Below are 14,726 nucleotides of genomic sequence, written 5' to 3'. Positions count from 1 at the left end.
GTGTGTGTGTGTGTGTGTGTGTGTGTGTGTGTGTGTGTACGCATGTATGTATGCTTGAAACATGTTGAAAATACTGCTTTCATCATCATTCTGCTTTCACTTAAAGCCACAATAGTAACAAAGTGACATAACAGATCCCTTATGACAGAAACAAATATATCTAGTCAATTATTATCATAAGAGTTTTAGTGCTTTCATGTTTCAGGAAGTAAACTGAGAACTACCTATTGTCCTGAAGTAATAATAACAGCAACAAAAGAGTTAAAACATTCCTGGAATGTCCCATTTCCGCTGAACAAAGTCCTGCACAAACTTTTCCCTTTCTGCTTCCTGTACTCTGCTTTTGTGGATCTATTTTCTCTAGTGATAAGAGGGCTTATAAAAGGGCATACTCTTCTCATTTTAAGAAAGGAACAATGATATTGGAAAAAGTTCTGGTTTGGTCCGTGCATTCCAGTAAAAACACAGTTTAGTACAGAGTGCTCCAACTGACAGATTGCAACTGCATTTCCGCTGTTTGATGCAGTACTAGACTGGACAAGTATACTGGATTAAGATAACCCATAATCATTGGATAATCAAATATAGGTGAGGTACAGAGTCTGTTTTACCTCACATAGCCTATATTTGCAATTAATCAAAATCATTCAGTGACGATTTGGCCTTACAATATATTATTCTGAATGTCTGCAGAGTGTGTTGTTAGAGGGGTTGTGTGTGTGTGTGTGTGTGTGTGTGTGTGTGTGTGTGTAGGGGAGGGGGTGTCCTTGCCATTCTGTCAGTTAAAATCAGGAGCTAATATGTTTCACTTTTCTTTTCCCTCCTGCGCCTCTTCCCTCTCCTCTTGCCTTGATGTGCTGTAAACAGGCTGAAAAGGGCCCAGCTGTGTGGAGTTATTGTTGGTGTCAGTAGGAAGTGCTGATAGCTTTTGCAGCTGAACAAAAGCTGGATGAGGGGAGTGGAGGGGCGCTCCAGACACTGTGGCTCCAGCCTAGATTCTCTCCCACAATCCCTGCACCGCACTCCCATTGTTCTGCCCACCCGTCCCTCCCTCCCTCTCTCCCTCCGCCCTGTCAGCTGCGACCTAGGACAGAGGGCAAAAAAAGAAAGGGGGTGGGGGTTTTATGGGCTACTGCAACAACTTGAAACAGTTCCTAGTTGTTAACTTTGTTATTTAGCTGCAGTTGTTATTATTGGTCTGTTATAAGCTATGTCACATGGTCTAATAAGCCTACTGATACATGAAAAAGCATTATGGAATTATAGGTTATGGAAAAACGTGTTTTAATGAATGAGTAGTACCATGTTGAGGTATTTGAATAAGTAAGCAGAATAGACTTTTTAAAAACACCATATCAAAAAATAGGCTAACATTTCACCATACAAACAAAACCAACAAGAAATTATAATCAAATGCATGGGAAAAATATTAACCTAAAACGTTAAAGTATAAATATAGGAGCCTACACTATTGTAGTCTATTGTAGGCTATGTGTAGCCTACTATTCTAAACCCATTCATTTAAAGGCTCCTGCACACTTTCATTGAAAAATAGACTGCTATAAAAAAAAAAAAAAAAAAAAAAAAAAAAGACTGAGCAGTTTCATATGAAGGAATGCTGCAAGTTATAATCCTGCATATTTGTGTAAAATGTGGTAGCCTACATGGTTTAAATGCTCCCGCCCTCCCTTTCTCTCTCTTCTGGTTAAAGACACTGGAGTTAGCTTGTGACAATGGCCGTTTGCAGGTGCGCGGGGCGGTAATCTCATCAGAGTGATTTAAGGTGATAAATGAATGATGATCTCCGAAGCCAGTTTGTTCTCAGGGTCCGCGCGCTATGCAGGTGAATGGGGGAGTGCGAAGCCTGTTGTTTGAGGTCTCCATGGAGACCGCCCGCGCGGCGCCAGGCTGACAGGCGTCAAGGCTCGGATGAATGGGTGACGTCACGACGCTGGCGCCTGCCAGTCTGCTTCGGCTTGTTTGGACAATCTGGGGGAAGATTCAGAACAGAGCAATGCAATTTCAATGTGCACACAAGGCTGAGCACACACGGAGAACATGTGAAGGAATCCGTGAAGTTCCTCACAGGGGCTTGCTTCACGAGAGGAAAAAGAGAGTCTGTGCTAAAAAGTGAAGTTTGAAAGTATAAGGGAAGCTTTACATTTAGGCTTTATATCGCTATAGATTATAGCTACGGGGAGGATATGCGCCAAACAGTCTTTAGCCCATATCAGAAACGTGTCCAGTCGGGCTAATACATTCATTGTTGTTCCTTACCAATTTGAATGTTATAACAAAATGCCATCAGACACATTCTTATGTTTGTCTTGTTAGTGATGTTCTTTAAATTAACTTGACTAGGAAGCTTTGAATAGAAATTACCCATGCCAGTGATTATCGATTGTAATTACATTCCTTCGTTTGTTTTTTTCGTACCATTGTTATGTACACCTGTGGTGCCATTTATAATGGTATGCGGCAAATCTAGGGCGCTATGGTTATTATCATCACCCATTCATCCTATTCATCTCCTCTCATCCCACACACATTCACACAGTACATACCCATACACACCACCCCTTGACTGTCCCCAGGCACTCTACACCTGCAGAGTCCCCAAGCCATGGACAGCTGGATTCCCACATATCACCCGTAAAAGACACACATTTGTTTCCATTTGTAACGCCATCCCTCAAACAGATTGTAACTCATGATAACCAGCCTTGCGCTCCTATTGGTTAAGAGTACAGTTGTGGTTCGTCCTTCTAGTGCAAATGCAACCGTGCCATTGGCTTCACTCCGCAAACAGGACGCCTTTGGAAACGCCCCCAGGCTCTGGTCTTGTATAAAGCTAAGGAGGTGCTCTCATGTGGCTGTTGAGGAACTGTCAACATTGCAGTGCTACTAACATTGAGAGCATTTTTTTAGAGAGACACTTCAGCCTGTCCTAGCGACTTTTACGCACAATCTTTTTCGTTTTCTTTGGAAAGTACATCTTCAGCATCAATCAATCAAGATGAAGGTTGTCGGATCTACCTGCGCATTGAAGAGCAAGGTCGGCGGCGAGGAAATGGTGCGATGCCTGTCTGACCAGAGCCTGGCCATCACCAAGTGCAAGATCCCGCTGCTGGACGAGCAGATGACCGTCTTCCTGCAGGACATGAACAGTTGCTACAGCAAACTCAAAGAACTCGTACCCACCCTGCCCACGAACAAGAAGGCCAGCAAGGTGGAGATCCTCCAGCACGTCATTGACTACATTTGGGACCTGCAAGTGGAGTTGGACGAGCCGGAGAAGAGCCGCCAGCATTCGGCGAGCATCGTGCCCCGCACACCGCTGACAACTCTGAATGCAGAGCTTGCCAGCATCGCCGTTGAGGTAAATATATTCTTACATGTATTTGTAGTTTCTGTACAATCATCACAGTGGGATTCTAATCTTGTCATCACTGCAACAACCATTTTGAATGGTCAGTAGTTTGCGTAAAAGTAACTGGCGTGTGTGTGTAAAGTTGTTGTTCGGCGTTGGATTAAAATGTTTGTTTGCTCTGTGTATATGACTCTCAACTAATAAGTGTGTTTATTCCTTCTGCAGAATGGATGCTCGGATGACAGAATCATGTGCCGCTAGACCAAGGGAGCACCGCCCTCATCATTCCATAGTGAGCACCATGAAGAACGAACAAGGCTACCTGATGTGCCATTCGACCACGTCAAAACCTTGAACTGAGTAGGGACGTTGCAAACTCCCGTACTAGAAAATACATCCAATGGACATTCTCTAGTGGAGAGAAACTGTCATTCAAGGCCTTCGATTCACCCGAGGTCTCTTGGAGACGAGTGTCCAAAATAGACTGGGCTAGCCAGGGGACCATGGCAGTTAGGCTACCAGTGCAACCAGCATTGCTTGTTGCTTGTAGAGTTTCTTAAGAAAGTTAACGTTTCTGTCACGTTTTTGTATCCTGTAAAACATGTAGAAATTTTGTTAAAGAAAAAAAAATACATTTCTCAGATTCCTGAGCGACAAACTGTATTGTATATTACAATGCCACATTATGTGAAAGATATTGTTTTCTGACAATGTACCTTATTTGTGTTTTTATTAAAACAAGACAATTATTTTTGAACAAGAATTTCTAGTGTGTGTGTGTGTACAGATATGTGGGGGTGGAGGGTTGGGGGAGAGGGGGGTGGGGGGGGGGGGGGGGGCAGGGATAAGACGAGTCATAAGAATGTTTTCACATTTACAGCACACATGAAGCACACATGAAAACTGAGCCTTGAATTGTTCAGTGGCTTTTACCAAATATTGTGCAACAAATGCTCAATACATTAATGACAGCCACAGATAGGCTACTGGTCTACTTAATAACTTACCAGTTCACCCATTTGGTCTAATTGCTGTTGTCAACCCTGTTAACATACCAGATTGCAGGAGAGGTCCCCTAATTAGCTGAGTGGAGAAATCTTGATTATTCATAATGGTTACCTGAACAAAATAGTAGGCTATTACAAGATTTGCACTATACAGTTATTTCCGAGCAAAACTATTATTTTAGGTATTAAACGACTTTTTACATTTAAAATACGATTTTATTTATTTATTTATTTAGGCTATTAAGACGAGCTTTCACAAAAACAATAATGGTGTTTCAATTCAGAAACCTCTAAATCTGATCCTCTAGCGTTTTGTCTTTCAGCAGGGCATGGGTTAAACCGGTTTGGAAAGGCAATTCGTTATAAGATTTATTCTGTCTCCCTGGTGCAATGTTTTTCCCATTTCCCTGCGGTGCGATGCGCACAGCTGCAGCCCCGGCGTTCTGAGGCACGGCCAGTGTGTGATTGTGTTTGTGTGATAGCTTTGTGCCAAGGGCAGGGGAGGGCGGCGGGGCCCAGACTGAGCGGCGCCTCGGCACACCTGGGGAAGTTCAGGTTAAATAGCTCCACATTCCTCAACACACAGCTGATTGAAACATTAACAAACAGTAATCCACGAGCCAGGCCGCAGATGGGCCGGGAACGCTGCCAAGAAAGAGTCTTGCTCTCTGTTATATATTCCCACACAGTACAGTAGACGTGGTTATAAGCAGGCTATTAACGTATTCTATTTTATATTTGTTATAAACATAGGCTACCCAACTGAAAGAAATGGGCAAAGACTGTGTGCCTCATTTAGCCTGAGTAATGCCCAGCTACGTTGTGGATAAAATAAGGCATTATGCACATTCTTTGCGTTCAATAATGATTAACCTATATTGCATCTGATAATTTTTTTATTTTTTTTTATTAAGAAAATTATTCTGCGGAGAGCAACGTTTACAAATCCCTCTTACATAATTCTGTCTGACTGGACGGGTGAAGGTTTGGTACGGACTATAGGTTAATAGGCATACTGCACTGATTGTCATTGTAGCCTACATCTAACTTTTTTGACTATCGATTCTAATCCAATCCCAGAAAACATTATTCGACAGGCCTAGTTGTTCCAACAGCGCAATATAATTCTAATGCCATCTGTGTGAATTGGTAGGCTCATGATGGGTAAGACTTGCCTTATAATTTAGCGCCACCTTGTGCTCATTTATCGAAATACAATCATTGACAAATAGCAAACGTAGTGTTCCGTTTCACAGCGGAAAGTATTCCTTTCTACATGTTATGTTACAGCCTTATTCCAAAATTGATTACATAAAAATTTCCCCTCAAAATACTACACACAAAACCCCACAATGACAGAGTGAAAACCGTTTTTTGTAGAGATTTTTGCAAATGTATTCAAAATAAAACACTCAAATATCACATGTGCTTTACACCCTTTACTCAATACTTTGTTACAGCCTCAAGTATTGTTGAGCATGATGCTACAAGCTTGGCACACCTATTTTTGGTCAGTTTCTCCCATTCTTCTTTGCAGATCCTCTCAAGCTCCATCAGGTTGGATGGGGAGCGTTGGTGCACAGCCATTTTCAGATCTCTCCAGAGATGTTAAATCCGATTCAAGTCTGGGCTCTGGCTGGGCCACTCAAGGACATTCAAAGACTTGTTCCGAAGCCACTCCTTTGTTATCTTGGCTGTGTGCTTAGGGTCATTGTCCTATAGGAAGGTGAACCTTCGCCCCAGTCTGAGGTCCAGAGCGCTCTGGAGCAGGTGTTCATCAAGGATCTCTGAAGGATCTCTTTGTACATCGCTGCATTCATCTTTCCCTCGATCCTGACTAGTCTCCCAGTTCCTGTGGCTGGAAAACATCCCCACAGCATGATGCTACCGTCATGCTTTACTGGATGTGCAGTGCCTGATTTCCTCCAGACATGACCCTTGGCATCCAGGCCAAATATTTCAATTGTGGTTTCATCAGACCAGATTAAAAAAAATGTCATGGACTGAGAGTCCTTTAGGTGCCTTTTGGCAAACTCCAAGTGGGGTCATGTCATGTGCCTGAGGAGTGGCTTCGGTCTGGCCACTCTATAAAGGCCTGATTGGTTGAGTGCTGCAGAGATGGTTGTCCTTCTGGAAGGTTCTCCCATTTCCACAGAGGAACGCTGGAGCTCTGTCAGAGTGACCATCGAGTTCTTGGTCACCTCCCTGACAAAGGCCCTTCTCCCACGATTTCTCCGTAAGGCAGGGCGGCCAGCTCTAGGATGGTTCCAAACTTATTCCATTTACGAATGATAGAGACCACTGTGCTCGTTGGGACCTTCAATGCTCCTGAATTTTTTTTGTACCCTTCCCCAGATCTGTGCCTTGATACAATCCTGTAGGGATACAATAGGCTCAACTATTGTAACGGTGTGTTTACAGGTCTCTCTAAAAAATCGATCAGACAGCTGCAGCTGATTCAGAACACTGCTGCTCGAGTCCTACTAAGAAATTGGATCACATCACTCCACTTCTGAGGTCTTTACACTGGCTTCCTGTCTGTCAAAGAATTGACTTTAAAATACTCCTGTTGGTTTATAAAGCAATGAATGGTTTAGGGCCAAAATATATTTCTGATCTGCTGCTACGTTATGAACCATCCAGACCTCTCAGGTCATCTGGCACAGGCCTGCTTTCTGTCCCCAGAGTTAAAACAAAACATGGAGAATCAGCGTTCAGCTTTTATGCTCCACATACCTGGAACAAACATCCAAAAAACTGCAGGTCTGCTGCAACTATCTAGGATTTATTCTTGATAATGACTTTTGTCTTTTAAACCACACATTGAAAATCTGGCTAAGAAGTTGAAAGTAAGGTTGGGTTTCTATTTTAAAAACAAGACATGTTTTTCCTTATATGCCAAAAAGAGGCTTGTCGCTGCTACTTTTTTTTTGCCAGTGCTTGATTATGGAGATGTATTGTACATGAATGCCTGTTCTACTTCTTTGCTCATGCTGGATGCTACCTATCATGGTGCCCTAAGGTTCATTACTGTCTGTAGATCACTTACTCACCATAGTACGTTATATGAGAAGGTAGTTGGCTGTCCTTGTCTACTCATAGGCTTTTCCATTGGTACATCTTCATCTGAAAATCATTCATTGGTCTGTTACCTTTATATTTCTGTACATATCTGACCCCCATATCGTCCTCATCTTATAATTTGGGTTCTCAGGACTACCTAACTGCATTAGTCCCCAGAACTCGCACTGAGTTTGGGAAGAGGGCTTTCATATTCTCTGCTCCCTCTACCTGGAATGGACTTCAAAAATCTCTGAAGCTCCAGACTTATAATACTGCATAATTATAAAGCTCAACTCACAGACTTTTTAATGACTGGTTTGGGAGTGTGCAAATGCTTTACTACATAATGTTTATTGGTCATTTTACACCCTGTAGTAATGGTGCATGTGTATGATGCTAATCTAACTTGACCATCCTTCCACAGCATTCCCTTTAACCCCCCCCCATCCCACTTTGGTTACTGCATGCTCTATTTTATCTTTCTCCCTTCTTTTGTCTGTGTTCTGTCTTCTGGCCAACTGTGTTCTATATTGTTCTGTCTTTGTTTTAGTTTTGTTTTTTATGCTGCCATTTTGGTCAGGTGTTGCTCGAAAAAGATCTCGAGCTTCTTTACCTGATTAAATAAAGGTTAAATAAAAATAAAATAAATAAATAAAAACGTTAAAAAAAAAAAATCAAAACTGAAGACTTTTCTTTTTGCCGCTTTTTATTAAATCAAGTAATTATTCATTCATACACTGCACTGTAACTTTTATTCCTGTATTTTATTTTTTCCTGCATTTTGTTTTAAATGTCCTTTTTTATATTTCGTTTTATATGACCTTTTATGTGTTTCTTACACTTTGTCTTGATGCTTTTAATGTCTCAAAGCACTTTGAATTGCCTCGTTGCTGAAATGTGCTATACAAATAAACTTGCCTTGCCTAACCTCCCTATCATAGACACCTCATACTGACACCATTAACCAACCTCCAGGAGAGAGCTCCACCTTCTGTTAAAGTGCTACATGACATGTTGTATCCTTGTCTGTGACCGATTATTGGTGGTGTAGTAGACTCACAAGTCAGTCTCTAAAGTCTGGCATCGCGAGACTAGTGATGTAGTGGTGGCTGAAGAAGTGGGTATAGTTCAGTAGTTAATTGGCTGGAATTGTTCCAAAATCAGTGGTGGTTCAGAAGGTGGTGTACTCTGTATACCTCTATTCCCGCAAGCAATGTCAATGATGAATGTCAAACATAGTCAATGTGGAAATTTGGGATAATTGATTAGGCATATCATAATCTGAAAGCCTTACCATATACCACATAGTAGTATAGCAAGTAGTGTAGCAAGATGAAACTTGAAAATACACAAAAATTGAGTCAGAAGAATTAAAGTGACGTAACATATGACAAAAGTTGGAGCCACAAGTGTTTAAATAGAAATTTGTATTTACATCAATATCAACATCAAGGGAAAACACTTCTGTAATATACATCCTGTAAAATGCAAAAGTAAAAGAAAAAATATGAACAGCCGAGGATCCAATTATTTGCTCTTTATACTTCATTGAAATTGTTTGTAATTTCCTGAAGTACTCAAATTCAACACCATATCTATCTTGAAGAGAAGAGAACACAAGAGATATGTCTTAAATAGTATTTCATTCCAATCCATGGGTATATTCCTCTTCAACAGCAGAACACTCCTGCACTCCAACCAGATGGCTATCTATGCTTGTAGTTTGGTTCCCCATATCCTATTATGGTCACAGAGTGTGGGGGCAGTGTGCCCAGACGCCTATGCATACAGTACATAGTACAAAAGCATAGTAGGCATTCATCTAACACAGACAAAAAAATGTACATCTGCAATCTCAGAAACTATACAAATAACTGGAAAAATATCTTTGGACTGACTGCATGTTAAAAGGTAGATTTCTCAGAGTCAAAAATAACAGTCACAGGAAATAAAAAGAAACTCCACAGCAGAAAAGCAAGTGAGGGAAGAAGCATCATGGAGGGAACCGTCCCCAGACTGTAGAACTTAGAAACCATTCTCAACTTCTCTCTGCTCTGCTATGAACAACCACAAGGACTCACCCACCCAGTCTCTTTTCTTGAACGCACGAACGAATGCACGCACGCACACACACACAATCTACAAGTACTTAAAGGGACTGTCCTATGAGTTGGTTTCAATCATTACCATAAAAACATTTGATAATTAGAAAGCTTATACCATCAGATAGAAAGTGCCTCTTTAAAGAGAAATGCATGGTTATTTTCACTTAAAATGAATATATGGAGAGTTACAACAAAGTGGAAGAGGGGAAACCCACAAGCCCGCAACATTTGTCAAAAAGATTAGAGTTAGAATATGACCTAGTTTTATACACTGTGCAAAAAGAAGATATCTATAAAAAGCATGTACAATACAGTTGCAGCATATTTACAATTCTTATTTACAATCCGTGACATCTAATACTGCAGTACCATTTTCTTGCCAGGGTTATGATGCTCAGTTTCAGTATAAAGCATAGAGGCTAGATTTATTGCTTGAATCTGCATAATATAGAAACAACCTGTGCTTACAGCTTCCAATGATATTTGTTAAAATGATATGCAACCAAAGGATAAAAGAAAACCATTGTTGTGAAGGCATTGAATCTCTAATAAGGCTGTAATGACTAGAAATATTGCAACAATCCTTTTACATAGAAGCCTTCTGGTAAAGTGCAGCCATAGCTAGTTGTACCATAATTCCATTCCCAAAATCCATTATTTTTCCCAGCAGTGATCCTGTATACTGCATGACCAGCTCAAGGTCTCTCTGTCTCACCCACACACTCACAAACGTGCGCACGCATGCCCGCCCGCATGCACGCGCACACACACACATGCACGCACACAGTCAGAGAGAGCATGGCCTCACCAAGTCCATCCAGCCAGAAGTGAGACTACAAAGGCATGAGAGTGGAGTAGGGATTCGTGAGTTTGTCCTTATTCCCCAGCCTTCTGGGCAGTCTGTGATGTTTTCACCGTGGTGACTTGTTGTGGTTGCGTCCCCCCCCCCAGGTCTGAGGTGAGCGTAGCAGGTCCTGGTCTCCACATGGTTCCCGCTGGGCCAGCCCGTCTACTGCCCCAGGCTGCCGTCACACAGCTGGGGAGATCCAGTCTCTGCTGCCCCCTTGGCGAGGGTTCTCACTGCTGCCACTACTCTTTAGCAATACTTCTGCAAACGACACGGGGCGTGGAGGTGAAATATTACATTAAACCTGCACAGTCTGATGTTGAGTAATCAATAATCAATAATCAATATATTTATTTGAATAGACATTTGAAATATATGAGATATAACCATTAGAATCTATTTATAACACAACCCAGTTCTTTAATAGTATTTAAAAATATTATTTACCTGATCAGGTCCCATTGGCATGCGGCCCATGGAGTTCATACCCATCTGGCCCTGCATTTGGCCCGGAATCTGGCCCTGCATCTGGCCCTGCATTTGACCCTGCATCTGGCCCTGCATCTGGCCCTGCATCGGGCTCTGCATCGGGCTCTGCATCGGGCCCTGCATCGGGCTCTGCATCGGGCTCTGCATCGGGCTCTGCATCGGGCTCTGCATCGGGCCCTGCATCGGGCCCTGCATCTGGCCCTGCATCTGACCCTGCATCTGCCCTCCTCCGCTGACCGGGCCTGCTGCACCCATGGAGCCGTTTATCATCATGGACCCAAACTGGCCCTGGTTCCCCTGCTGGGAGAACTGCTGCTGGGGATACGAGCTGAGAGAAAGAGAGAGGGAGAGAGAAGGCCGGGGTGTGGGTTACTTACTCCCAACACATAACAAGCGAAGTCGACAGACATAAATTGAGGTCAGCATTTTGTGTATTGGTCATAGCATATGTGTATAAAGAGGTCACATGACTGGTTTTGTGCTTCTACTGAAGCCGCGTATCAGACATACTTGTTCCTGGGCATGCTGCCCTGTGGCCAGCCCTTCATGTCTGCAGACTGGTACATGGTGCCCCCCTGGGGATTCCCCTGCATGCCTTGCATCATGGGATTCTGAGGCCCTCCCATCCGCCCTGGGATCATGCTGTTGGGTGGGCTGCTGCCAGTGCCAATGAACGAGGGGTCCCCCTGCTGGTTCATTCCTGTAAACACAGCCAGGGAAACAGGATAGTGTCAGGCAGGCAGCACAGTATCCTAACATAGGAGGTAAACAATTAGAAGAAATTGAACTTTTATGGTAAAAGGTACATTTACTATATGCAGATTGCACGTATATAGTGCAACTGCTCTTATATAGCGCTTTTATCCAAAGAACTTTACAATGGCCTCTCATTCACCCACACATTCACAGACACGGGGTTCAGTGTCTTGCCCTCGACACTTCGACATGTGGACAGGAGGAGGCGGGATTCGACCCACCGACCCTACGATCATTGGACGACCCGCTCTACCACTGAGCCACAGCCGCCCCACATAATGATAAGGGTGCAGACCTGGGTGGAAATACTATTTGAAATACTTTCAATCATGTTTGCTTCAGTCTGCCTGGAGTGTTAAACCCACTATAAAGAGTTCTGACTGGTCAGTCAAACAGTCTAATTTGAATACTGATGCCTCTACATTACCTACTATTAGCAAATGCGGCCATCCGCAAGAAGACTGTCTGTTTCTATGTAGTGATTCTATAGATATCTGTTCGGCTCTTCGGGTTGTGTTCGGGTTGTGTTTGGGTCGACCACAAAGGATGAAACAATTAATTTACCTTGTTGCTAGTTTTCCTGACAAGTAGCGTATTTTTGCTGGCTTCAGAAACAAACGCTGGTATAGGCAAGAGATATTCAGACACGAAGCGCTGGTGCACAGTCTCTTTCTGGGAAAACACTACCACTTTTGTCCACATGGTGCCGTTAAAATCAACCAAAACTGAAAAACTCCTCAGAGGGGCTTTAGGTGGGGGGTGGGATTTTCTTACTTGTACCATTGGTACAAGACAAGAGCAATCATGCACAGAAAGTAAGTCAAATTAAAGTATTTCAAATAGTATTTCCGCCCCCAGGCCTGTAAGGGCGTGGAGAGAGCTGCGCTCACCATAGCTGCCTCCGTAGTTGAAAGCCTGCTGGCCAGCCTGGTTCATGGGGGGTCCTGCCATCGGGTTCTCCATCCCCGCTGGGGCCGTGACGTTGGGAGGGGGGCTGAAGCCTCCTGCCGCCCCCTGCTGCTGCTGCTGCTGCTGCTGCTGGAGCATCATCATCATCCTGTGTCTCCTCATCTGCATGGTCATCATCTCCCGGCTACGCTGGGCCATCATCTGGGCGTTCAGGAAGCCCGGCTGAGGGAAGACACACGCCAGACACCTGTGACGTCTCTGTGATCACACCTCCTGCCACAATACCCGGCGCTGATAATCGCACCCCTGCAGGTGAAGGAAGGGAGGGTATTAGCTGCCTACCTGGCCAGCCATGCCCGGCTGCATGCCCGGTCTCATAGCGGGGTTTCCTCCCGGGGTGTTCTCCATCTTGATGGCCATACCCTGTCGGCTCTGGTTCATGAACTGGAGAGGAAGAAGAGTAGAGGTTATCCACGTCTGTCCTCCATCGTTACAGGGGGTCTGTTCAAGTCTCTGCTGTCATTCTCTTTGATGACGGAGGCATGTTTTGTATTCAAACTATTTCTTCTTCTGCTGCTGCGTGTGTGTGTGGGTGTGTGTGTGTGCGCTTGTACCTGTTGTCCCTGTAGTCTCTGCTGCAGTTGCAGTCGGAGCGGCTTGGTGGCACTTATCATGCGTGGTCTCATCATGTTGGCGCGGGGGTGACCCATGGCACCCATGCCCGGGAAGCCCCCGCCCTGGCCCATCTGGTTCATCATGGGGTTAAAGGCAGAAGGGGAGGGGCCCTGCATTGGGTTACCCCCCCCATAGGTGGGCTGCATGCCCATGGAGGCGGGGCCGGAGTAGCCCTGGCTGTACATGGGCTTCTGGTCCATTCCCATGGAGGAGTCCGGCCCGGCGAAGGGCTCTGACGGCAGGCGCTGGCCAGGCCCCGCCCCCTGCCGCTGCTCTGGGCCTGGCGAGGTCTGGAGGAGGAGAGGAGCAGCTGTTGACGACGCATCATTGCTGGACATCTGACATTCCGACACGCTGCCTTTCTAATCTCTACAGTGAACGAGGCGGGAGCATACTGCGCCGTGCGGGTCTGTATTCCTCTCGCGCGTCCTCGTGGGAGGTTACCTGGCCGACGAGGTCGGGGATGCCCAGGGCGCGGTCGATCTCCTCCAGGGCGACGCCGTCCGTGTTGTTGAGCAGAGAGTCCAGCTGGTCCAGCAGCGCCCGCTCGTCACTCTGGCCCTCGCTGGTGGAAGGGGGCGCCAGCAGCTCGTCCAGCGGCGTCCCGACATGGGCTCTGGTGCACAGCAACACAAGTATCCCATTTATGGAGTAGGTCCCTCAGAGCCCACTGAATGTGTGAGATGGTGAGTGTGTATTCACCCGAACAAGAATGCGTGTGTACCTGTTGGAGTTACTCTGTGGTCCGTCCATGCCCATGGCGCTGTCAGGCCAGGAGGGGGACTGGGGCGGGGGGCCATGCCCGCCAAAAGGACTCATACCCATATTCACCTCATTGGAACCTACAGGACGATTGGTATACATTATACATACCTAGCTATACCCAAAATCCACACATACAGCATATGAACACTTGGCCATACAAAAAAAACGCGTAAACTGATTACGGTTGTGATAGGTCACACACTGCGATAAACACACAAACACAAACACACACACACACACACACACACACACACAGTACATACCCATCTCCAAGAGCTGCTGCTGCAGCATGGACCTGGTGTTGGCGGGAACACTGTTGGACCTGTTGATCATGGGGCCTCCCATCATACCAGGGCGGCCCATGGCAGGGTGTCCGGCTGGCCCTACAGGACTGGCACTGGACCGGGGTATCCCCCAATCCCCTGCTCCAGCCATGGGGGGGCGCTGTGGCATCCCCATGCCTCTGTTCATGCCTCCTGCGGAACAAGGACAAGACAGGAAAGACATCAGTGCTGTTACTAGGACAGGAAAGACATCAGTGCTGTTACTAGGACAGGAAAGATGCCAGTGCTGTTACTAGGCCACCATGAAGGTGGAAGGACTACCACTGTGCATTAAGCCAGCACATTGTATCGCAGCCTGGCGTGAATGTGTCATTTACGTGCACAGTGTGAAATGTTCCATCAGTACCACGCATAGAGTAATTTGGAGGGGAAGATTCGGTACCACTGGCCACATTC

The 14,726-nt window shown here is 45.1% G+C and overlaps 2 protein-coding genes across 3 annotated transcripts in view; one reads left to right on the top strand and one right to left on the bottom strand.

Annotated features, from left to right (window-relative positions):
• Positions 1–2,899: 2,899 nt before the first annotated feature.
• Positions 2,900–4,062, top strand: id1 (inhibitor of DNA binding 1, HLH protein). Its single transcript, XM_084440821.1, has 2 exons — positions 2,900–3,379; positions 3,596–4,062. Exons 1-2 carry the CDS (start codon positions 3,017–3,019, stop codon positions 3,629–3,631), a joined length of 399 nt encoding a protein of 132 aa, XP_084296947.1. The 5' UTR covers positions 2,900–3,016; the 3' UTR covers positions 3,632–4,062.
• A 4,796-nt stretch (positions 4,063–8,858) lies between these two features.
• ncoa3 (nuclear receptor coactivator 3) overlaps positions 8,859–14,726 on the bottom strand; it is a 29,219-nt gene continuing 23,351 nt past the window's right edge. For both annotated transcript variants that reach the window (XM_084440816.1, XM_084440817.1), the window contains exons 14-22: positions 14,250–14,462; positions 13,946–14,063; positions 13,666–13,837; positions 13,161–13,511; positions 12,889–12,990; positions 12,528–12,768; positions 11,392–11,581; positions 10,840–11,209; positions 8,859–10,653 (exon numbers count right to left, since the gene is read on the bottom strand). In XM_084440816.1, the coding sequence (XP_084296942.1) occupies positions 10,642–10,653; positions 10,840–11,209; positions 11,392–11,581; positions 12,528–12,768; positions 12,889–12,990; positions 13,161–13,511; positions 13,666–13,837; positions 13,946–14,063; positions 14,250–14,462 (1,769 nt within the window). In that variant the 3' untranslated portion in view covers positions 8,859–10,641. The remainder of the gene's footprint in view (positions 10,654–10,839; positions 11,210–11,391; positions 11,582–12,527; positions 12,769–12,888; positions 12,991–13,160; positions 13,512–13,665; positions 13,838–13,945; positions 14,064–14,249; positions 14,463–14,726) is intronic.

The sequence above is a fragment of the Borostomias antarcticus genome, assembly GCF_949987555.1.
Source record: "Borostomias antarcticus genome assembly, chromosome: 7".
In the NCBI taxonomy this organism is placed as follows: domain Eukaryota; kingdom Metazoa; phylum Chordata; class Actinopteri; order Stomiiformes; family Stomiidae; genus Borostomias; species Borostomias antarcticus.
The sequence above is the reverse complement of the archived record's forward strand: the minus strand, read 5'-3'. Positions and strand labels throughout refer to the sequence as shown.